Raw genomic sequence first — 26,153 nt, 5'->3', positions numbered from 1 at the left:
CCGGTTTCGATTCCCGCTCGGGGCACGTTACCTGGTTGAGGTTTTTCCGGGGTTTTCCCTCAGCCCAATATGAAAAAATGCTGGGTAACTTTCGGTGCTGGACCCCGGACTCATTTCACCGGCATTATCATCTTCATATCATTCAGGCACTAAATAACCTAAGATGTTGATAAAGCGTCATAAAATAACTTACTAAAATAAAAATTGTCATAAACAACACGATTTAGGCCTTGAGGCCTGTTATGGTTTCAGAGAATTGCTTAATATTGTCTATTTAGTATCTGTAAGAGTTTGTTAAAATAAAATTAAATTAAAAACATCGCTGCGAAGTTTTCGTGACGTCCAATACATCTTCTCATAGTCTCAGACCCATAAGGACCGGAACAAGTAACGAATTATAAAATTTCATGACTGTTTCAGAGGTTTCCTTTATTGTTCCTCTTATATTTCTAAATATTACTAATTTATTTTCTGAGTCTTTACTTTTTATGCACAGCCAAGATAAGAAAATTCACTAAATAGTTCTAGGATTTTTTTTTGTTCGTATGCCGTAGCATCATGGTCTAATTAGAAATTACATGTAAGTATTCATGTGATTATCTAGATCATTTTTAATTTTTTACACAAATGGTTTAATCTGGAAAATATCTGCTTCGAAAAAAATCTCCGGTATAAATATTGGTCGATTTACTGTTATTATGTATTAATGGGAAAATCTGTGGCCTATAAATATACACATGTACTCGTATACCGATATCCAAAATATTATCTTCATTCAGAGTACAAAACCATATATATGCCTATACCTTATACAATTTATAACCTAAATATGAAGAAACATTAAATACTCCATATTAAGTACAGATATACATGTATAAATGATATAACAATCATTTACAGTACAGTACAGTATATGTACGTAAATAATTTTGTTAATCTCTTTTTTTGTTAAAAAAATGACGCATTGTTTTCTTAATCGAGTGATATATAATTTATTTTTTGTGGTATTTAAATGGACATGTTCAAATACAATACAGGTCAGCTAAGATATTAACTTTTAACTTTAAATTAAATTTCCCTGAAGTTTCAACTTTTCCACACATATTAGTTCATAAATCCACAATCATTAGAGACAGAATGCTGAAATTTCGCACACTGGTTTCACAACCATTTATGCAAAAAGTAGACTACAATAATGCCCATACCTTTTAAAATAAAAAATAGATCACAAAACCTTATATAACTTTTAATGTATTTTATATAGGACCATAAAAATTAATTGTATTAAAATTATCAACTCTACATATCTGATAGTAGTCCACTTTTTAGAAATAAGTGTTTATTATATGCTGTAAGAAATTAAAGATGTCGGATAAATCCTAACAATGTTATGGTTACTTAATGATATAACTGCATTTCTTTTTCATATTCTAATGAAACTGGCTTTTAAAAATATTATTAGTAATTTTTTATACTTTTGTCAGCTATTTAAGTTCTAAAATATTTTGATATGGTACATTGTAATGTTTGTGTACTTGTGAATTAATTTTAGTGTAAAATTTAGAAATTTATAGCCTGCAATTCCTGATATTATTTGTGGTCGTTCACGTACATACAGTATATCCTTCACAGATATAATTTTTCTATTAATGCCGTCTCTTACAAATTTATATTAATTTTAAAAAGATATTGAGATTTACACGATGATAGTATGACAGCGATAGAAAAGAAAATATTCACATCTATCCTCTAAGTGCATAGTTTTCCCGTTTTACTAATTTTCTCTTAAACTCTCAAGATTTAACCTGATTACGGACGTGTTAAACCTAGTCGAGAATCTAACAGTTCAGCTAACGGCGTTCTTTCTTAAGGAAAATTTTAGTTTGTGATGTAATTAGGGCGCAATTACCGTACCTCCATGTTGAAGTTGCTCTGCCACTCATCGAAGCCTGAACCTCCCGGAGAGAAGAAGAGCCACGGCGCCAGTAGCTTCCTCTGTGCGACTTCTCGTTCCTGGGCCGCCAGACTGGGGCTCGCGCCCCCGATGGCTCCAGCCATTACGTAGTGACGCCCTCTAGCGACGAGGCCTTTTCCTACGTCTTCTTCGTAAAGTGCTTCACCCACCTGAAAGCCTTCGTCTCGGACGAGTCTGCGATTAACCTGGAAATGAGATTCAAATTAAAATTGCTTGTTGTGTATACCTGTAGGATGGAGAAACGATATGTAAACAAAATTATGTTAAATATTGTAATTCTATAAGTAAAAGCTTGTACTATTCATTATTAGAATTGAATGAATTTTCAATTTCACTTCTCGTATTTTATCATGTCTTCCCATTGAGAAGGCTCATCATTTTGAGCTGTGTTATAACCGTTTTGTAGGGGCACCAATTTTTATACTGTGGCACTATGCGGGAATATTCTGTTCGCGTCAGGGAGTTGCGCGCGCATCTAGCGAGAAAGAAGGCGCGGGGAAACGGAAACTCGAGCTTCGGTAGGAGCTGTAGCGCGGTACGGAGCGAGGGAGGAGAACTACGGTGACGGCGCGGAGCGGAGAGAGCAAAGGAAACATCTACAAGCGTATTTCTCTCGAAGAGTCTAAACGCTAAGCGAATCGAAGATTCCAGATCATGTGGTGTAATAAATAACACCGTAAGTGGCCGTCAGTCAGTCAGCCAGTCAGTCAGTCAGTCAGTCAGTCTTCAGTCAGTCTTCAAGTCTTGTCTTGAATAGCAGCGAGCAAGAGGGACCTGAGTTCGACGCGCAGTGAACTTGAGTGAGTCCGTAACTGTAGCAGTGTCCAGGCGAGTGCGACGAATCCGGAAGACCTGAGTTCGACGTGCAGTGAACTTGAGCAGTGAGCTAGAAGAACTAGCCAAGGCAAGCGAACTGTGAACTGAGAACTGACTGTTTTGTTCTACACATAGTGCATTGTGAACATTAATTGAAATTAGGAGTACGTCGTGTATTGCCATTGTCGTCGTGTGCAGTGCAATAACGACTATTGTGTTGCTGTGTTATACCCCATGTTGTAGGGTGAATGATTAAGAATAAAAGTCATATTGTTGTCGAGGATGTGGTGGTTGAGGTAAAATATAAAGTTACAATACTTTGGCGGTTATATCACACACTCGCAACCTCCAATGTGAATGGGAGGCCGCACCTACCGTTGGTAGTCGCTATATTTTGTGACTCCACCTCTGTTATCCAAGCCATATTAAATCCAAGATATATACCGACATCCAAAGTTTCGTAAATCGAAACATTAATCAAGAGATTACAAGAAGCAGGCAAAGAAATCACACTGCAACGAATTCCTTCTCATGTTGGTATCAAAGGAAATGAGACAGCTGATCTGGCTAGAAAAGGCACAAAAATAGTTGACCCTCCACAGGAAATAACTCTATCTTTTTTTATTCAGAAAAATCGATAATCATTTCCACTTTTAGAAAGGAAAGATCAAACCAAATGAGTGAAATTAGCCAAGGGAAGATGTGGGCGAAATTGGTAACGGAAAAAAACTTCATTCCAGAAACTTCCCGAAGTGAAGCCGTAGCAGCATTCCGCCTAACTACACGACACAACTGCTTGGCAGAACACCTCAATCGCTTCAACATTCTTGATTCACCGAACTGTATGCTGTGCAGAAGAAATGTCATCATGAACTGCGATCATCTTAGGAAATGTATTGCACTTCACAAATTCTGGAACGGAACGAATGGACAAATAGGCCTATATTAGGAGGCTAGAAGACTGATGGCTGAGTTCCAATAGTCTGGAGCATTAGATTAATATATTTTCTCATGTATGCGTAAGTACATTTTATAATCAGTCAGTATGAAACGTTATTATCATAAATTTTGAGACAGATATTAGAGTCTGTACTCCCATATTTATACAGGAAGATTACGTGCCATGAGTTCCACTTGACCGTCGAGAATACTTGATCCTCCCTGGGCCCTGTCGTTCAGTACAGCGAATTCCAGTCCCTTGGTTACGTCCCTGATCAGGATCTTGGAAGTGATAGGATAGTAGTTGCCAGAGATCGGCTCTTGAAGATCCAAATCCCATGTTGGACGGAAGTCTCGCTTCCGTTCCAGAAGTTCTCGTCCGTTGGAATCGGTGTAGAAGAGGCCCTGGGTATCCAGATTAGTTGTAAACTGACTCACCACTTCCTTGCCGATTCCGTCACTGAAAATTATGCCATAAAATATAAAATATATTTTAAATAGAAGACTAAACATTTTTCTGAGATCGTTATTTAATGTCAAAGAAAAAGTAACCAAATGCATTTAGTTTGGGAGATGTTGAATGGGCTACTGGCTATTATATAAATGATGAATAAGAAAAGTAATCTATTAAGATTTTTGTACATCGTTCTGAGAAGTATACTGAATTATAATAGACTAGATTTTATTATGCCAATAAATGACAGGATAAAGGATGAACACAATATATGTTGAATTAATTTGCATGTTTTACATGCAAAAATAAACAATTTATTTATTAATTATATTATATGTAACTGAATTACAATTTCGGTCAGCTTTTACTTTAATGTGTAAGTTTATTGTACACTTACTTAAACTATCTTGAGAAAGTAAATGATTTTTGTTTCGGAGTATAATCGTGTTATCAATTGTCTTCTTAAATAAACGTAAAATAAATACTTAGGGCCTAGGTAATATCACATAATTTTCCAAAGAAAATGATCAAAATCGTCAATAAAATTCATAATATTTCTCGTTCATACTTAGATATACCCATATAAATTTCCATCTTTTTCTTAGTAATTATTGTTTCTCAGCCTAGATAGGCTATAAGTAGATTGAATGACATACTTAAGTGTCAAAAATGTTTCCAACAAATTTTCACATAATATTTATTTAGATCATTAAAGAGACGGGAAAATTAATTCTAGATCATTCTTGCTCTGTGTTAATTATTACTCCATAATAGAATGGATAATCAATAGTGTTAGTAGTCGATTTAACGACTGATATTGTAACAGTATGGCCATTATGAGCGACAATAGCTACTAGGTAAAGAAGCTCGCCTGCTTGTGATGCCTCAATGCCAAGTTTTCAGAAACAATTTCAATAGGCCCAACGTTTATATTCATATTTACAAAAATCTAACCCGATGTTGGATCGACTACAATGTAGAAAGGATTACGGCAAGGTATAAGTAGTGTAAAATTCGTGTTATGTATCAAAGAAGTGCTCACTCTCAAAACCTATACGTCAAGAACACTACATTATTATGTTTACGAGTAAGGCCGGATGCACACAGAATGAGACGCGACGCGATATTTCGTCTCGTAGTACTTGCCTCTCATTGATTTCTTATTATGTGGTGCATACAGAATCAGACGCGGCGCGACGATCGCGAGCAGACACAAGTAGACACGGAGAGACAACATCGAATGACTGCTAGAAGTTTCTTCGCGAAGAGACTGACTGACTGATAGCTGCGGTGTACTGCGCATGCGTTAGTAGTGGCTATGATTGCACGCTTTACTATCTACAAATACTATAGGCTATTGTTGTACAGTGCACATTATTTATAATGGAGCTCGATGCGGATAAATTAGTTGTTTTAGTACAGGAAATATACGTTCTATACAATCTTTGAAACAATATCACGACAATAATGTGGTTTCTAAAATTATGTGAGAAATTCCAAATGAGATGAAAGCACCAGGTGCATAATAATATTGATAATAATAATTTGTAGTAGGCCTACTTCTCTGCTGTATACTATCATTCATTATTGATTTAATTTACATTTTTCTTTATTGTGAGTCGTGAAGTAGTCATAAATATACAAAATGATGTTTGTGCACTACATTAGTAGTATTTAATTTTAAGACTCTTTCAATCGTATAGATTTTTGGAGTATTAAACGTCCTTAGAAAATAATAACCAAATACCATAGAAATTTACATATAGACAGTCATCTTTCATTGACGCCATTTTTTAGCCTAGGCCAGTTTTCCAAACCTACACAGCCAGCAAATCAATTGTAGCGAGCAGACAGTTTTAAGCTGTCGCGAGGCGTTGTAAAGCAAAACGTAGCGCAGAGCCGCTCCTCGCCTCGCCTCGTCTGATTCTGTGTGCACCCGGCCTAAGTGTGTGTGTTTTGCGTGTTTCTAGTTAAAAGTTATTAGTCCTTATTTGTAGAAAATACGAAATAATTTGGAATTTCCATACTACGGATGTTTGCATGGGACATTAACAAAATTGCAGCATTTTCTAATTTAAATAAGAAAGTTTTCTTTTATAAATATACCACAAATATTTATAAACAGTGTATTAAAATATTTCTCATGTTCATCATTAGTGCATATTAATATTGATAAAAGTATCAATTTATTGCAAAAATAATCACTTATCAGAGAAGTTTAGAAACATCATATTTTTCTATTTATTTTTTAATATCATTGCAGTGGGCCCTGAAATGACGATGACCAAAATTGCGATCCTGAATCAATCAAGAATTTTATATCACTGTTAAGAATGCCTTAACCTTATTTTGGCCTTATGATCTTACATTATACCAATATATAATGGAAATCCAATGCCAGGAGACAACACGACGAGAGATCACATCTGAGACAACACAAAACATATATTGACATTGTACGATCATCAATGTTAAAGGCATGATATGATGTTGAATTGTAAGAATATTACACGATTAAAAATTATTTAGAAACAAAATGCTATATCATATTACATACTCTGTTGGAATAGGTCCGACCAGCCACTCAAACTCGACGTGGTTTTCTTCGTGGTAGATTCTCACAACTTGACTTGCCCAGTCGGAAAATGTCTGATGAATTTCATCCACAATGTCACCTGTAATAATAATAATAATAATAATAATAATAATAATAATAATAATAATAATAGTAACAGTAATAATGCTTGGTAATGATGTATGTAAACAGAGTGAGAAATAAGATGTAGTGGGCCTAGACATTTTTGTATAGACTAAATCATTAAAAATATTACGAACATACCAACATAGACATTTCAATGAGACATTTATCTATAGGTCTATAATAAGTTACAGCACCTACCTTTATAAACTACAATATTGGCCGAGTCGGAAATAGGCGTATTCGATGTTCCATCAGGTCTGAATAGATATGCTCCAGAAGATGCTTGGTTGTCAGCTGCGAAACTATTGTAGTAGAAGAAGTTCTGTGCTACAGGAATCTCTACTCCATTATTTGTCAAGGTCTTCACGAGGCCTGTTGTCTCGTCTATTGCAATTTCGAGGCCCTGTAATAGCGCATGAGAAGTGATTGCCAGAAACAGTGGCTTTGGGTATGAGCTATGATCTCAAAATTGAAGTAACTGAAGAAATTGAAATGAAGATAAGAGTTTGTTACTTTGACATTAGACAATGTGGAGCGTTATTGGTAGTCAATGAGAATCAGCCTAGCCATGTGTGCCAATAGCGCTCTTCTCTCATCCCTTTAAACAACATTATAATCTTACCAGAGAAGTTCTCTGCATTGGAAGATAGAACATTTATCAGAGGAAGGAAATCAGAGGGGAAGTAATAGGAGTAGCGGGGAGAGCTACGGAGTAGAGAAGGGCGAACGGTCGGTAAAGGAATGCAATACAGCTTAACTGTACTGGAAACACAACGCTATACCGCATGCGTGACATCCAATCGCTCTGACTGCGATCGACAGATAACCTGAACACCCCTTGGCGTAATTTAATGGACTTGCCTGACCCAGGCGCACATTGCCGGCGACTGTCAGGACTAAATAATCGTACGTTAGTTATAAAAATGATTTATATGAATACATCCGTAAATTTGCAATATGAAAATAATATTAAAATAAAATATAAAATAGTGGCATTTAAAAATAATTTAAACGTGTAAATTGTTTAATGTACTGAAGACTGTTCACAATAGCAGAAGAGATAATATGACGAGTCATTTGACGGCACGAAGAGTAGATCATAGAATAAAGGTCAGGAAGGAGGGTAAGAAGGAGAAACAAGGAAGACGTCCCGAGTCGACAAGGAGGGGAAATAAAGAAGATTCGGTTAGTCCATCTACTTGTGAGGTGAAGAAAAGAGGAAATAAGGAACCGCAGAACTGCAGTCTACGAATTTGTACTTGAGGAGGAGAGTGGCAAAAGACATAGAAACAATTAAGGAAGTGTTCAACAACAATATTAACTATCAAAATAATAGGTGGGTAAAATGTATGAAGGAATAAGTGAATTAGTGTCTAGATGATAAAAGAGGTGACAAGAGGAAATTGGAAGTATTTGTTAATATGAAATGGTAGTGAAATGTTACTAATATAAGAAGTGACTGCTAAGTTTAGTTTACAATCAGGGATATTTAAATGATAGGAAGAGAGGAAATATTTCAATATAAGTTTACAAATGAAGGTTGAGTTGAACATTGACTTACAATAATAGTGTCTAATCAAAAATTTATCGGAGGTGAAAGAGAACAAATAAACATGTGATTCAGTGACTAGTGAAGAAATAGGGGATAAGAGTGATCATATAAGTCATGAGAGGTAGAAGTGATTGTAAATTTGAGATGAAAGTGAATGGTTATGATTAAGTAATGTTGGTATAAAATAATATACAAATTAGGGAAATTTTAAACGAAAGGTAGTACATCAACATAAGTAAACAATAAAAGTGGTGAGGTGACCACTAGATAGATAGGAATGTTTTCAAGGTGAGAGGTTAGATAGTAATTGAGGGTATGTACAGTAAAGGTAAAATAAGATGACTGCAAACGTTGATGAAAATTTGTATGTCTTATTGTAATTAGAAGGTGTTGGAGAGCACGAATACAGAGATGTGGTGGCAGTCCATTACTAAATAAGAGCTGTAGAAATAAATATGATATATCATATCATATCATATCAATCATATCATATCATATCATATCATATCATATCATATCATATCATATCATATCATATCATATCATATCATATCATATCATATAGTATATCATATCATATCAAAAATTGTTTAATGTGTACAACTTTTGTGAAAGTCACGAAAAAAGGATAACGCAGTGGGTTTCACGATCTCATAACATAAGCAGCATTGTCTAGCGGAGACAGTAGCTTGTGACTAGTCATTACCTGCATGCCATGTTTCTATCTAGTTCTCTAACTAATTTGTAATTCTGATTAAGATTTTTACTATAATGACTTCCTGTTACCTTGCCTATGAATAAGTCACTGCTTGGCTGAACCTCTTCGAAAGCATCACTTGTCTTGGTGACGTAATACGACCGGAATCCCAATGGCGGCAAGTTCTCTGCTTTGAAGACAAGGTCATGTGTTGCTATGCTGTTTTTCCTCTCGGGCGAATTGAGGACTTCTTTCGGGATGGGTACCATTTGCGTTGTCTGAAGGGCTCCTGTTTCAGAGGAAGGATTTGTTGTAATCTCAATATCAGATTCAGTTTAATGCGCTGCCTTTACATTGTTGGTCGTCATTCCCATTACTATGTAACCGTTGCACTTCTTGCAGAGACTCACAATTTAACCCTCCCCACAATATGTGCTACAGTAAAACAAAAGAACGGCTTAACTTGTAACTTTATCTTAACTGTTGTTAAAATTTCAAACATTTTTTAATTTCGAATTATTGTCAAGTTCTCCCCACGCATGCCAAATAAGACTGAAAGAAGATAATTTTTTCTGTTTTCTCGTGATTTCCCATTTAGGTATCCATTCCGGACAGTCTATAACATAAGTGTCCAAACGCCTATAGAACCAGGAGATATTGCACGTCAAACATGTTCTGCTAAGGTCAATAACTTTCCATATAAAATAGGAAAAGCGACCTTAAAGAATAGGCGCTGGGGGTTGCTTACGGCAGGGGTTACCTCGTGTCAGTTACAACTCGACATCTATGATCTATAACATAAAACGCAAAATTTTTCGCTCGGAAACAGTTTTTGTCAGCCATTAACCGGAGTAACAGTTCACAACGAGGTATCTAGCTCCGACCCTTCAGCCCTACCTTCCTGAGTTCAACTCAACGTTCGCCGCTGTTTATTTGGTCCATAATTTCCTGTGTCTCCTTTTCGATCTATCGTAGTCGCAGCCTCAGCTTGAGGTTCCTTGAGTAGAGGTTATTCCACCACTCATGTGATTATTGCTGGCGAAGCCTAGGTTCAAAATGTCATATTAAAAGTGTAAGTTACCTTAACCTTTCATACTACCTCTTGATTTTAAGTTCGAAGGCAAGTTTTTATGCATATCTTATTTCAATAAATTGTTACACTCTGTTTCTCCCACCTTAGTGAGTGATAAATATCTAAATCAACTGAATAAATCGATGTTTAATTAGCCTAATAATATTTCTCTCTGCTTTCTCATTGCCCCGAAGATCCGATCCCCTTGTCCGTTATCCAGGTTTTTTTTCCCCTCCATCTGACACCAATGGGACGCAAAAGCATCCCAGCATTTTGGAGCTAAGTATCGACCCCACTATAAAACAATGCAATACATATTTTGTCTTCTGTGCATTGCCAACAGCTCTTCTTCAAGACATAGCAGCAAAAGCAACAGATAACTTCCATTTTCCTCGCTCTCTATGGCGAAAGAACCGACACGTCCTTTAGAAATTTCGATTTTATCAGCACGTATGACATGGTACAAACACCTAAGAATTTTGTATCGATTACATAATTACAGTAATAATAGTAATAATAATAATAATAATAATAATAATAATAATAATAATAATAATAATAAAGCTTCGTTTCCAGCTACCCATAAATTGGAATGAAGTTGCCTGATTCGAAGTATATGTGACGTCACAGCGCTGGTACAGGTACGTCCGTATACAAAATAGTTATGCATCCTCTCCCTCTTCCTCTAGAAAGTCAAAACCTGAACGCAATTATAGTAATTAGTCTTATCGATCACTGCTCTAACTAGTCGTATTATTTAAATAACTACATCTCTGTGGCTGAGTGAAGGTTCATTGCAGAGGTAAAATGCCGTAGGTAAGACGCTCAAGCGTGTAATAGTGCACAGCATAGTTGAGGATATTTGAACTAATATTTTCACTGTCAACATAGACAACATTACCTAAAAAATTGTGTAAAATGAACGTAAAAGTGATAAAAACTGTTCATTGAAAGGTACTGCAATACCAAAAGACACAAAAAGTGTGTTGAACGTAATAAAGAAGAACCAGTACCATCAAAATCTGAAAATTATGAAGATATTAACTCGACGTTTAGCATGTATTACTGTAGCCTACTATTTGTTCAGTACCAAGATCCTAATTAATAAATTGAATAATCTACATTTTAGAGAAATTCTAGAAAAGTATATAGAAAATGAGTAGGGTTTCAGTGATGGGCGACATGCAATATCCTAATGAAACATGAAAAAATATAAGACAATAGGAATATCTTGTACTACATCATGCACCAATAACGTCATGTACTATTGAAAGAATTTCTTGCAATATAAAATCATTTCAAGTGACCATCCACATGTGTTCAAGTTCAAGTTCCGTAACTTACGAATGAACGTTACTACTCACTGCAAAGATCACGACGAAAATGAACATCACGGCTCAAGCATGTGTTTACTAGTATAGCTTCAGAATGTCGGGAGTTGACTGTACTCCACGAACACGCAGCGCCGACCTATTTGCTTATGTCCTTATCCGTTGCATTACCTGTGTTCGGCGTACTATATACCCAAAGTGTCTTTAACTTCAGTTTTTAGGTGGCTGGAATACGAAGTTTAATATAATAATAATAATAATAATAATAATAATAATAATAATAATAATAATAATAACAATAATATTAAAAAAATAGATATATGCAAACCTTACAAAAGATCAAAGGATCACTGTGAAGTCGAAACAGGCAATTATGTCTAAGCCATAGAGTGATGATGATTATGATGATTATTATTATTATTATCATTATTATTGTTACTATTATTATTGCTATTACTATTATCATTATTATTATTATTAGTATTATTATTATTATTATTATTATTATTATTATTATTATTAAAATTGATAAGATCTTCTACATATTCTTATTGTAATCTGCTGACAGGCTATTTTATGAATTCAGAAAGAAACTTAATCTTACCATCGGGTCCCTGCACGGTGTACATTGCAGAAGGTACAGGTAGCCTTACAAAATGGTCGACTTCATGACTGAGTGGGTTGTATACAGTCACCACATACTTCTCTTGATTTTCTGTGAGGTCACATGAGCTGACGTTTAGTTCAAGACAGTTGAACACTTCGACGTTGTTGGTTGCATCTCCTGCTATCAGCTGACTGAAATACGATGTAATATTAATATTATTACAACTTCTGATCTAGACTGCGTCTTTCTCCGCACCTGATGTGTGGCAATGTGTCGGCGGATGAAGTATGACAAAAAAATGTAAGATTTGAAATTTTTTGTCAACCTCACTACCTCTAGACCCCCCCGGTGGGGCCAACATATTTACACGCGTTGTGGGGTAGTAAATTAAAAGAATAATAATAATGCTTTCTTATAGTTGTACTATTTTCCCAGAATGAAATACTTTTTGTAATGCTATACTTTTGTAAGAATGGAGAACCATAGTACTGTTGAAACATCATGCGAACAAGGACATGGGACGTGATCCGATAGCTAGATAGTCTATAACAGTGGTCAGAATTTTGTGATTCGCGAATAAACCCCATAATACACAAAGAGGATGGAGGGATAAGGCATTATCTCCCTTCCTTGTTCATTCAATGTTAAGCAGTTTGGGTGTCCTCTCGCTCCTACTGTCCCTTTACTGTGTATTGCGGGCTGCATTTTATATGACGTAATCTTCGCCGACTAGTCTATAAGACTAATAGTAATAAACACCTAGTGTTAATAGCTGAAGAAAATCATTATTCCTCAACGTCGAATTGGGAACTTTCAACGTTTGTAGCTGTTGCCAAAATGTTAAGAATAAGTTTAAAATGAAATCTGTAATCTAATTACAAACATGAACGGTAAGCATGTACATGAGAATTAGCAAAGGAAGGCATATCTGTAGTGAACAATTTTTTTTAATTTAATGCCATTCGTATAATAGTACATTATGCAACGAGCCTATAATGATAGTAATTAAGAAGCGAGTATGGACGTGTATGAAACGAGCGCAAGCGAGTTTCATAATTTTCATACGAGCTTCTTAATTACTATTATAGGCGAGTTTCATACGACTTTTTATGCTCGACCATATTTCTAACTTGAAATTATTCAGATACATTTTATTTGTATCTGACAAGATCGGAAGTGACCTTGTTCTAGGTCGTGAATTGTGAGATGTGCGCAGACGCGAAAGTATTGACTTTTTCCGAGGAACAATAATGTCATCGACCTTGTGTAATCCCGTTAAACTTGGAATAACCTTGATTATTGAATTCGACATTGAAAAACGAGATGACAAATTGAATTTATTTGAATATTATTTACAATTAACGCTAATTCTTATAGTAACAGAATATAACCTTCTGCGACAGTATTGGATTTCCGTGACTTTTCGCTAATTCTCTTTCGATTGCATATCCGAGAATAATCGATACTTGCGGTTTTATAACGGTACAAAGCTGACTCGTTATTGGCTGAACACCTGTAAGCTGAGTTGTCATTGGCTGAAAACATCTGTACTTTAATGAGTAGGTGTAGTTTAATGACATGCATTAAAGGACTGCTACCAGGTGTATAATTACTACATTTCGGCATGGTCGAGCATAAACGCATTTAAAGTACAGGGAAATCCTTCGAAAGATCTTGGAATGAATTCATATGTCAGCAATGCTGCAATGTCCAATTGAAGGGATTGCATTTCAAGATTAATTCAGTTGGAAACAAGGTGTGCTGAGGATGCCACGTGGGATTGTGTAAGTGTTTAGGCAAGAATATTGAAGAAAAACTAGTGGATTTTCGGCCCCAAATTGGCGTCTCCCCTTAATCTTTCTTTTGTTGTCGGTACGTGTAACTCGAATAGAACCCAAATAGGTAAATAGATCATACATACTTTAGTAGCGCTCTTGTACAGAAATACTAATACGATTTTATTACGTTAATATAAGAGCTTCAGCTATAAAAAAACTATGTACATAAATTTATTTTGTTGAATGTAGCCTACCCTGTTACACTATTTAAACTAAACGTGTTATACATAGCTTACTTAAGTGAATTTTTTGCCGATCCACGTGCATCTTCAAAGGCGTCGGTGAGAAGTCTGCTATAATCCTTTGCAACGTGTAGCAACTCTGTTCCAGTGACGGCATCGTGGTGCTGCATCACTCCCATAGCTTCTCGCAAACTATCGATAGATGACTCTGCTGCTTGTCCCAACATAGTCATCGCTTCTAGTTGCTTTACCACCTAAAACAATAGGATTATAATATTTCTAAACATAACTTACTGTACTGTTTCAGCTGTTGGTTCAGAATTTGTATATTTTGAAATTGACTTAAATCCTCAATTCACGTACTAGAGCTGTTTATAGAAATTAAAAAAATATATAATTCTATCCTTGGAGGTTAGTATAGGCCTGAGGATCCCTTATTTTCTCAATGTATTCCTTTAAAAGCCATACGCTAGTCACAAGGTTTGTGTAAAGGAGAGACAAGCAACGATGCATTATTTTAAAAAGGCATAGATTGGACTCTTGCTATTGCTGTTAATGAATAAGAAATTCAAAGCGCTTCGAAGATAGATTCTATCTTCAACCTTCTGGCCAAAAATTCAGTGCGGAGGATATCCTATACGTTGGATCGTCACAGAAAATAAAATATCCTTCACTGATTTATCAAGTACTCTTCTAGGAAGGAAACTTGATTTTACTAGGGCAAAGGTACTATATGACAGTCCACCTGTTAGCATCGGATTCACGAATGTCAATCGGGCAACTTGTCCGCCTGTCGCGTATGGCGCAAAATGGTCCAATAATACTAAGTAAAATAATCTCTCCAGGATGCGGCCCTCATTGCTGAGGTGTGTCACAAAAATAAGAACTTAATTTTGTATTGTAGGTCTATACATTGCAGCAGTATGTCTGCTGATAAGTTATGATATGCCTTGTGAATGATGTTTCAAGGGAATGAAATAAATCTGGAACACTGATTTGAACCTCATCAAGATTGGTGATGAGAATTTGTCTCATCTCAGTGACGAGAATTATTTTATCTTCACATTATCAGAACAGATAAAGGAATATACTGTTCTCACCTGCAGGAAGTTGTTCCCCAGTCTCTCGAAATATTTGATTGTGGGTCGAGAGTTGAAGTAACCAGTCCAGTAGGAGTTTCCGTCGGTGGCATATGGGAAGAAGTCGTCCTGTTTAGTTGTGTAAGTTAGTCCCTCGTCGTTGACAGCCTTGACATAGCATGATGGGGTAGAATAAATTATATTCACACCTTTATCTGCAGCATTGACGTATCTGTAATAGGATAAGTAATGTAGTTTTACCATAGTTTTATTCTTACCCAATTAAAAGAATCATATATTTTTCAAGGAATTGATGTAGTTATATTTTATAAAGTGTTTTGGATCGAAGTAGTCTTTAATAATATTGCGAAACTGTAGAAAACAATGTATCTTCGGGTTTAGAAACGGGATTGACTGGTTTTAATCCATATTTTAACCTCGACATAACGTTACAGGAAGCCCGTGCTTATGATATACACAACGCCGAATCTCCTTCGAAGAAAAGAGAAGATATTACAGTGAAAACGAATAAATATCCATGCCGTTGACAAGATTCGATTCCAAGAACCGTTGCTTGTCGCAGTATTAATTTTGCGGTGTGCAAAGACATATAGGCTTTGGAATAACCCAGTTCATTGATATTATTTCTGAATGTCAGTAAATCCTTCCAAAACTAGTCGCCTGGAATCTGAAAGTACAGCGGCCATTAGCTTCTTCTGTAAAACATAAGAGTGCGCATGTACGAGCATATACTACAGTACTGTTTCTACCCACCGCGTGACGTCACTCATGCTTGCAGATCCCAGGCAGGAAGTGTAATGCTGAAATGGTTCCTGTAGAACACATGTTTCTGATTATTCAATTTTTGTTTGATATATATATATATTTTTATTTTAGTTGGTTATTTAACGACGTTGAATCAACTACTAGGTTATTTGCATCGATGAGATTGGTGATAGCGAGATGATATTTGGCGAGGATTCGCCATAGATTACCTTGAATTCACATTATGGTTGGGAAAAATCTCGGAAAAAACCCAACCAGGTAATCAGCCCAAGCGGGGATCGAATCCGCGCCCGAACGCAACTTCAGACCGGCAGGCAAGCGCCTTAACCGACTGAGCCACGCCTGTGGCTTTTGTTTAATAAGGGAAGGTAAGTTTCATAACAAAGCTGCTAATAACATATTATGCACTTACATTTCACACAATATCTAAGAATCACACCCTGTGGTGAGAGTAAGCTTATCATTTTTCTAAATAAACATTTGAGTAACTTATAGGTGTTGAATAATAAACAATTTATTGTGGAACATTGGTTTAAGTATTCAATTTAATCCGGACATTAAACAACCACCTACGCTTTTATTTCTATCATTATTCTTCCCAGAAGTAATGAGGTGATTCTTTACTGGCCTCCATTTTTGCAGTAATTTTCGATGTCGGGCTCTTGGGCTCATTTCGGCACAATTAATTTCATCTTCATCGTAATTGTTCAATAGATCAGGTCAAAAAAGAATGTGTCAGAATGTAGTACCGTGAATTTCACAGAGATGGCACCATTCTCAGGTAGCTGCAAAAGTTCTAGGGCTCAGGGAGATATAGAGGCACTTATCGCGGACTTTGCTAAAATTGAGTTCTTGTAGCTGAATCGATAGATTGCACCAATATGTTTATGAATACGGTCCTATGGATACGGTCCTATTGATTTCAACAATCATCCATACAATAGGAATGGTAAGCACAATAAACTTCGCGCTGCGATATAATCTTTCACTCCTCTCCTCCCCTAAAATAAATTAAGGAAATTAACACGGGTATGAATATCTTTTCCTCATGTTTCCCAAATTTTTTATCGTTATAGTTACTATTTCCCATAGCTTCTTAACCTAAACCATCATACCTTTGTACTAGACGCATGGAATGAACGCCACTTCGAGGCCCTTAGGCATATAAGTGAAGAAATATTCTCATGAAATTTCGACTAGTGCCAGTGTATGGAACCTGTGCCAACTCGGCATCGTAATGAATTTGGGGAGGTACAGTGAGTACCTAAAACCTATTTCGACATCCAACTATAACGGCAATGGGATCATCGTGCTGGCCAAATGTTATTCCCATAGCAGCTGGGTGATCGTTGACCTCTACTGAGTCAACACTCGGCTGTTCGGCCTCGGTCTTCTATAGACTGTCACATTACGTATTACGGTTTTTGTTTTTTAATAACTATTTAGTCCGTAATTTTGTTCCGAGTTTTAGAGCAAATAATTAAGATATAATATTGAAAACGGCACATCGTTACTCAAATGGCCACGATGTTTGTTCTCCACGCTGGTAGCCCAGGTTCGAAACGTGGCGGGACCAAGTGGAATTTATGGTAGACTAAAAGCTGTAGCTACTTGGTGATAGGTTTCCACGGGTAACTGCCGTTTCCCCTACCAGAATTTAGCGATTTCTGCATCAATCGTCATAATCATGAGCTATGTATTTGGTCTTCAGCGATGCACCGAGCGTAATGTCCCCGTGGCGTTAAAAAGAGCTAGGCTTCTGCTCATCGCTCATAGATGGGAAAGCTTGAATAAAAAATAATCATTTTTAAGACCATTTGACTTTGTTCTAGAATGTTCTCAACTATTCAAATAAAGATACCAGTAATATAAGATGTAACAATCAATAAAGTTTCGTGTCTGTAATCAGTGAGTTTGAGTGCAATGGAATTTTTAGTTTTCACATCACAGAAGAATCATGACCTGGTGAGAAGAGCTTAGAATTGCTTAGAGAAGCTGCTTAATTAAATTCCATAGCACAATGCATGACTTACTTGATTAGTTTGTCCATATTCTTGAAGTACATCAGAGCGTCCTGGTAGTTAAAATCGTCTCCCATTGTAACTATAACATTCTTGGATGTGTAATACTGGGCCTGGCCGTTAACGAAATTTACGAAGTCTTGTACCTGCAGAGAGGCGTCAATTTAGAATTGTAAGATGATGTACAGTATTAGCATGTTCACAAATTTACGTGGGTCTAGTTTTTATACAGACTGAATAGTGAAGTATGATCAACGCTTTAGAAATCAGTTCTATAGTTCATTTTGAGTTCATCGCCAAGCGGCTATGGGAAATGTCACATGAACATGGATCATACTAACATTAATATTTTATTTATTTATTTACTTACTTATTTATTTACTTATTTATTTATTTATTTATTTATTTATTTATTTATTTATTTATTTATTTATTTATTTATTTATTTATGAATATATATATATATATTTATACATCTATCTATCTACCTATCTATCTATCTATCTATCTATCTATCTATCTATCTATCTATCTATCTATCTATCTATCTATCTGTCTGTCTGTCTGTCTGTCTGTCTGTCTGTCTGTCTGTCTGTCTGTCTGTCTGTCTGCCTGCCTGCCTGCCTGCCTGCCTGCCTGCCTGCCTGCCTGCCTGCCTGCCTGCCTGCCTGCCTGCCTGCCTGCCTGCCTATCTATCTATCTATCTATCTATCTATCTATCTATCTATCTATCTATCTATCTATCTATCTATCTATCTATCTATCTATCTATCTATCTATCTATCTATCTATCTATCTATCTATCTATCTATCTGTCTGTATGTCTGTATGTCTGTATGTCTGTATGTCTGTATGTCTGTCCGTCCGTCCGTCCGTCTACCTACCTACCTATTCTGTTTAATCTGTCTGTCTGTCTGCCTGGCTGCCTGCCTGTCTATATATCTATTTATTTAATAACTTATTTATTGATTTATTTATTTACTTATTTGTTTATTTGTTTATTTCGTTGTTTATTTGTTTATTATTTTATTTATTCATTTATTTATTTACTTATTTACTTACTTACTTATTTACTTATTTAATTAATTAATTATTTATTTATTTATTTATTTATTTGCTTGCTTCCTTGCTTGCTTGCTTAGTTACTTACTTACTTATTTACTTACTTAGTTACTTACTTACTTATTTACTTACTTATTTACTTACTTAGTTACTTATTTATGTATTTATTTATTCATTTATTCATTCATTCATTTATTTATTTAAAGCTCTGTATTTCGCACTGTTACATTGGAAGTTTCCAGTTTAAGCTGCAATAGGGCCAAGGTATAATACAACAACAGCTTTTCAATATTTTGTGGGTTCAAATGTATTATTAATCTAAACAACCTTCTAGACTAGAGTCATATGGACTTTTTCCCATTGGGCGCTTTACATTTTATTATTATTAAATGTATTACTAACCATTGCTATTATTTTAAAAAAGTATTGAGTTGTTGTAACGCTTATCTTTATTTATTTTCATAGGATAGTAGGCTAAGTATTTTGATAATTAGAATTTATTTTTTGAATAAAATTATTTTAATGCCTGTTTTTATATTACTCCTTATTAAATCTCGTCATTTTCTAATTCTTGGTTGGAATTTTAATTACTTATTCTTCTCTTTTATTATTATGTTCCTATGCTCTAATTGTAATTAGTTTTCGTTGTTCGATATAATATTTGCAAAGCAAAGTCAAAAGACGTAAGTCAAAAGACAAAGCAATAGCATTTGTGGAGGTGTATCAAATTCTACAATTTGGATTCCTCGTTAGAGGTCTTTCCTTCTCCACTCTGTCCTAGAGTAGTGATCGACAGATTTTTATCATCACACTTCTCTAGCTGAAGAGGCGAATTGAAGACGAAACAGAGAAAAACGCAAAACAACAATTAGAGTTTATACTCTTAAAATCATAAGTTTGTATTTTCACGAGTCTTTTCCAAAGGTTTGATCCTTTGACCGCTTTTGGTATTATCCTTTTGCAGTCTTTGGATCTTCCAAAGGTTTTGACTGTCATAATTTTAGTTTTTTTTTAATTCCAGTGAATTATTTTTTCCATTTCTAGTTATTTCATTGCAATAAATATTAAAAAGTGTCCATGGGAGACTGTAGGCTTGACTTATTCTTTTCTTGATATTAGGAAGTTCACATAATAAAATTTTGCATTACATTTCATTTTAAATTGATAACAATTAGCACATTATTTTTTTATATTCCTTACGTAAGAATATCAATCACTGTGTTTCTTTGTACATTGTCGAATATTTTTAGTAATCTAAAAATGAAATATGAATTTCTGAATAAACTTGTGTCTTTTTGCGTTAATAGTTCAAAGTTGCATCAGCACCAGAACTTCCTTTTCTGAATCCATTCTGTTTCAGAAATGAAGGGTTAACCGGTGTGTTGCAGCTTTCTACAAATAATTGTAGAGTAGAATTTTATAACAGACTAATATCTTTATAATATTTTGCATCTTTTTATCGGCGTTTTTTAATGTAGGTACAGTATAACTATTGTTTTCCTCCTTTTATCAGGAATCTCACGTGTTTCATATATTATTCGATGAGTTTAGTAAGCGGAAAATAAATTCAGATTGTTCATACTTAAATTTTATTATTCTAGATTTATTTTATCTTCTTCTGGACATATGTCACTTTTTAAGATTTTAAGTTGTCTTGTGATTGTATATAAGTAATTTCGTTCTCCCCCATACTATTTCATATCCGTTCCCTGCTTGTAACATTTTTATATATGTCCATGGCATTTTTACAGACTCTTAAATGAGGGGCTCGGGTGTTAAACATGGTAACTGACATTTTAGTAAAAATGTGATATGTAGCGTATAATATGATATCTTACATTCTGCATCTAATGCAATAGTTAGTTTTCCAACAACTTACCAGATGGTGCGAATAGAAGTATACAGATTTTACTTTCCTGGTAACTATACAAACTGTTGGATATATAGATGTTTAATAACTTCAAAACGCTAAAACATCACTTACCATGTTTTACTCCCGAACACCTCAAATATTAATTGATTTTATAATTAATCACTTACGCAGTATGTTCTCGCTTAACTCTATGTCAACGATTTTTATAAGTTACATATTTATTTACCTACATTAAATATTTACTTATGTAAATTATTATTACTATTACTATTATTATATAATTCAAATATTTTGCTAATATGTGTTTCAATACATAATACAGCCTAAGTATGAAAATAAATTTTAAATATATAAGTTATCATCGGTAAATTACTCGTATGTAGCATTTAAAGTGAATATAAAAAAGAGTGTTGAAGAACTCCCCTTGTATTCCTACCTTGGCGTCGACATTGTAGTCAGGACTCTTCTGGTTGTCGATGAAAGGTTCGGTGTTGCACAGGATGTCGAAGCAGAAGCCGGCCGGGGCGCTGTAGTGGTTGTACAAGGCATTCGTGAACAAGTCGGCTGAAGCACCTGCAAACATTATATTGAAAATAACATAAATATAATTCCATAACGTGCACTCATGCGACGGATTTCTGACTTCATTACGTTCGAAACAGGTTGCTGACCATATCACCTCATTCTAGTGCCGAGGTCCAGAATGCGTGGGCCTCTATCTCCATGCCACCAAATGCCTTCATGGCATGTGAAGTGGCTGCCTTTACCTTTACTCATTATTATTATTTTATTATTATGGGACGGTGGTAATATGGGACGGGGTTGTAAAATGGGATACGGCTGTTTTTCTGAAATTTGTGGCATTATCTGTTACGTACAGTGGCACATTTTGCACCTCGGGTAGCCTTTGTCTGCAATGTGCACGAGAGGGGGTCATTGGAAAAATTTATTGCAACAGACACAGAAATTGTTGAGCTATTTTAAAACATATTTCCCAGAGAGGTACAACGTTAATACGGATTAATTTTATTTCCTAGAATATGTACGAGTATCTATAAAATACAATAATAGCTAAATAAATAAATACCTAAATAAATGAATGAATGAATGAATGAATGAATGAATGAATGAATGAATGAATGAATAACTAAATAAGTAAATGAGCGGCTGATTAAATGAATTAATTAAAAAATAAAAAACACTGAATAAATAAATAAAAAATAAATAAATAAATGAATAAATAAATAAGCCAGCGAACTGATAAATAAATGCATAAGTAAGTCAATAAAGAAAGAATAAAAAATAAAAAAAATTAATCAGAAAAATAGATAAAATAAATAACTAAGTAAATAAAATAAAATAAATAAATAGGTAAGTAGGTAGGCCTAAGTGGGTAAGTAGGGGAGAGTCGGGTAGTATCGGACATCGGGTAATATCGGACAGCGCTTTTTTTTCATCTACCACCATATGGTAGTACCTGAATGACATGGTTACGTTTCTCTATGCGACATCACAGAAACGTAACCATGTCAGTCAGGTACTATCATCGTGTGGTAGATGAAAGAAACTCACTGTCCGATATTACCCGATGTCCGATACTACCCGACTCTCCCCTAAATAAATAAATAAATAAAATCAATTATACAAATAAATAAATAGGTAAGTAGGTAGGCCTAAGTGGGTAAGTAAATAAATAAATAAAGATATAAATAAATAAATAAATAAATAAATAAGCAAGACAAGCAATCTTATAAATAAAATACATAAATAAGTAAATAAATAAATATTACCTTAAACTCTCCATCAATATCCTTAATATTTGCACCGTCTTCTCAGACGTGAACGTTTGTGACATAATGCCTTAACGGTATGGGCTATTCCATCTCAAATCGACCGAAATATAGAGAAAATTGACCTTGCAATTTTTAAATACAATGAAACTTCTTCTGTCCGTTGACAACTGTGATACAATGCTTTGTGCAAAGTTTCAGGCATCAGAACTTCATAGTGTTTAAATTAAAAATATTTAAATTTATCGTATTTTCATAAAATTAGCAACTTTAAACTGTTGTGGCTCCGAAACCCTTTCACCCAATGATCAAAATCATGGTTTATTTTGATGCTGAGAAGTTAAAGTTTATATTGACATGTAAACAGTTTTTCTTACTTTTTATGGAAATGGAGAAATTTAGATTTTTCTTCATTAAGACGCCTTTGCCTACGAAAAAATATTTTTAAAATACATGGTTAGATTCCGCATTGAAAGTACATATAAACACATATTTTTTACTGGTGCACCGTTGACAAGAAAGTATTGAAAATATCAAATAAAGAAAATAAATAATACGCGCGTGAACTAACCAGCTGACTGTGAGACAGGAGGTAATCGAGACAAGCAAGGCCAGGAGACAAACGCGTGATGTGTCGTCTAGCAGTCATGGCTGTACTAGCTTTATCACAAGTTTTCATAAACACAGGAGTAAAATGACGCCCAATGCTCGCTTATCTTCAGCTCTCAGCCAGTGCGTGCGGTCTTGGTGCGGTACTGCGCCGTTCAAGTCTAGGCGTGTGAAAATAATTTATTTAATACCCTCGAAACTTATTGCCGAGCCACTAAGCAAACAATGCTGAATCCCTCTTATTAATGCAAAGTTTTTTCTCAATATTTTTTTACATTTTTACAAATGGTCACTAAAAGTAAGTAAAATCAGATTATCTGTCTCTCTGTGTACAATAAAAAATAAGGATTACTTCTTAACATAACCTACCAAATGTCAGCTTCAAAATAAGCTCTCGTTCAATGTTCTGCAGTAAATGGTTACAGAGTTCTGAGCGCTGAAAGAGGCATGTTTTTATAAAATACGCTAAATTTGTCGCTCAATAATTTGAATTTCGATAGTATATTTTTGAAAATGCACTCTCCTCAGCACCTTGTATAAGTAGGAAAAAAATTAGAGTATAAAAAATGCGAGGTTTTTTACTGATCGATTTCATATGGAATAGCCCGTATGCAGGAGCTTGGATTCTCGTCACAACAGACCACGTTGTACTGTGTTCCGCTTTATTTAGACTCAAACGCAGTCTACTAAATCGACGGATCAATGTAATGCTGAAGAATACAATATTATGAACGTTTGATTAGATGATGAGAACGAGGATTATGGGTGCGAAGATGTAGGGGAAAATTAGTAAAAATAGCCGAATTGTTGAAGCAAATAGTTACAAACAGAATACCGGCACTTACCAAGATTAGGGCTGCCTTCCCATATCAACTCTGCTGTTTTCCCAAGGAGGCGATTGTTCTTATCTTGATAATCCAGCCGCGCAAAGAAAACGGCATCGTACCCCATGCGTGCAAATATAGAAGCCATCTCTCGAGAATGTCCAAAGGGATCGATCTGCCATCCAATGTGAGGGCGTCCGCAGGATCCAAACGTGTCGTTAAGCTTTCTGCAATGCAACACAATCACTGTGTGTCTCAGGTGTTTAACATTGCCACGGTTTATCACATCCACTTCTATAATATTTGGAATAGAGGGACTCCTGACACCAAAATATATGTAAAGTGTTATCAGTATTTTGCCCTGCCTTAATCTAAGACAACACAAAACCTTGGACAAACATTCTTCTCTAAGATGAGAATCGAAAACTGTACCGTTCCAGCTATGCTTTATAATTGCTGGTTATAAAACGACGAATAAAAATTGGTGTTGTGTAAGTACCTGAGACCCCATGTGAACTGGTCGACGGTGGACTGGTAATGTGTCGCAGCTTCATCGTTCATGCTCCAGGCTCCACCGATGAACTCCAGGCGTCCCTCATTGACCAAGTCTTTCACCTCTTGTTGCCTCTCTGGAGTCTGTTCCACCCACCATTTCCAGAAGAATGCCGTCTCCACGTAGATGAATCTACGAGCATGTTAACAGTACATAAACTGAAATTTCTCGCATCAAACGTACAAATTGTAATAATAATAATAATAATAATAATAATAATAATAATAATAATAATAACAATAATAATTTATTTTAGCTGGCAGAGTTAAGGTCGTAAGGCCTTCTATTCCACTCAACCAGCAAAAAGTATATATACATATGCATGAACTTACAAAGAATTCAACAATTTGATTTAGATGAGAGTTACATGTATACAAGTGTTATTTAATGTACAGTGAACAACTACATTATGCATACTGGAACATTTTTCTATCGATAGTCACAACATTACAAAGGACATAGCTACAACGTCACGGTGTTAAAATTAATGTCATTGTCATTGTTATTATTATTATTATTATTATTATTATTATTATTATTATTATTATTATTATTATTATTATTATTATTATTATTATAGCAATAATATATATCTCAGGAAGAAAAATAGTGATTCTGCACTCCACATTTCAGGGCAATTCACTAAACATGCAGCAACTATACTAATATGCTATGTCTATTGTTCGAAACCATGGCAAACCGGACATTTTCTTAACTCTTACCTTAAAAAAAATTATGGTTCATTTAACGACGATCGCAACTGCAGAGGTTATATATCATCGTCGCCGGCACGCCGGAATTTTGTTCCGCGAAAGTTCTTTTACATGCCAATAAATCTACTGACATGAGTCTGTCGCATTTAAACACTCTTAAATGCCATCGACCTCGGCCGGGATCGAACCCGCAACCTCGAGCATAGAAGACCAGCGCTATACCGACTACGCTACCGAGGCCGACCTCACCTTCAATCCGCAGTTATCTCAATAAATGTTACTTTACTCCAACACGAAAACCCCGCTGATCGTCCTGACATGTTTACTTGCGTTTTCATATTGAAACTCAAAGAACTGAAAAGGATATGTTCAAGAAAAAACATTATGTCGTTGTTCCTACAATAACTCCTATGTGCAAAATATAAAATTTTTAGTAGGAGGAAAAAACACATTTATTCTTCCTATGGCAGCCGTGCACAGGAGACAGTGAATTCATACATTTTCGAAACAAAGAATATACAGTAGTTACACAGAGGAGATTTTATTATTTGCTGTATTACTATTTAAGTTATTTAATAGAGCAAAAACCTGAAAATCGATACATATGTCACATAGGAGTTATTGCATGAACAACGACGATTTGCATTAAGTCCGTACAGAGGGAAGCTTTTAAAAAGAT

At 35.2% G+C, this 26,153-nt stretch overlaps 1 protein-coding gene across 1 annotated transcript in view; it reads right to left on the bottom strand.

The window, feature by feature from the left end:
- The window catches only part of LOC138712045 (lysosomal alpha-mannosidase-like), a 37,767-nt gene that overhangs the window by 4,843 nt on the left and 6,771 nt on the right, over positions 1-26,153 (bottom strand). Inside the window, exons 4-15 of the mRNA XM_069843436.1 lie at positions 24,708-24,893; positions 24,230-24,435; positions 21,422-21,558; positions 18,063-18,196; positions 15,265-15,475; positions 14,219-14,418; positions 12,142-12,335; positions 9,224-9,423; positions 7,084-7,288; positions 6,742-6,859; positions 3,914-4,190; positions 1,915-2,160 (exon numbers count right to left, since the gene is read on the bottom strand). Coding sequence (XP_069699537.1) covers positions 1,915-2,160; positions 3,914-4,190; positions 6,742-6,859; positions 7,084-7,288; positions 9,224-9,423; positions 12,142-12,335; positions 14,219-14,418; positions 15,265-15,475; positions 18,063-18,196; positions 21,422-21,558; positions 24,230-24,435; positions 24,708-24,893 — 2,314 coding nt within the window. The remainder of the gene's footprint in view (positions 1-1,914; positions 2,161-3,913; positions 4,191-6,741; positions 6,860-7,083; positions 7,289-9,223; positions 9,424-12,141; positions 12,336-14,218; positions 14,419-15,264; positions 15,476-18,062; positions 18,197-21,421; positions 21,559-24,229; positions 24,436-24,707; positions 24,894-26,153) is intronic.

Source organism: Periplaneta americana, chromosome 13 (assembly GCF_040183065.1).
Source record: "Periplaneta americana isolate PAMFEO1 chromosome 13, P.americana_PAMFEO1_priV1, whole genome shotgun sequence".
In the NCBI taxonomy this organism is placed as follows: domain Eukaryota; kingdom Metazoa; phylum Arthropoda; class Insecta; order Blattodea; family Blattidae; genus Periplaneta; species Periplaneta americana.
This window is presented reverse-complemented; position numbering and strand designations above follow the sequence as displayed.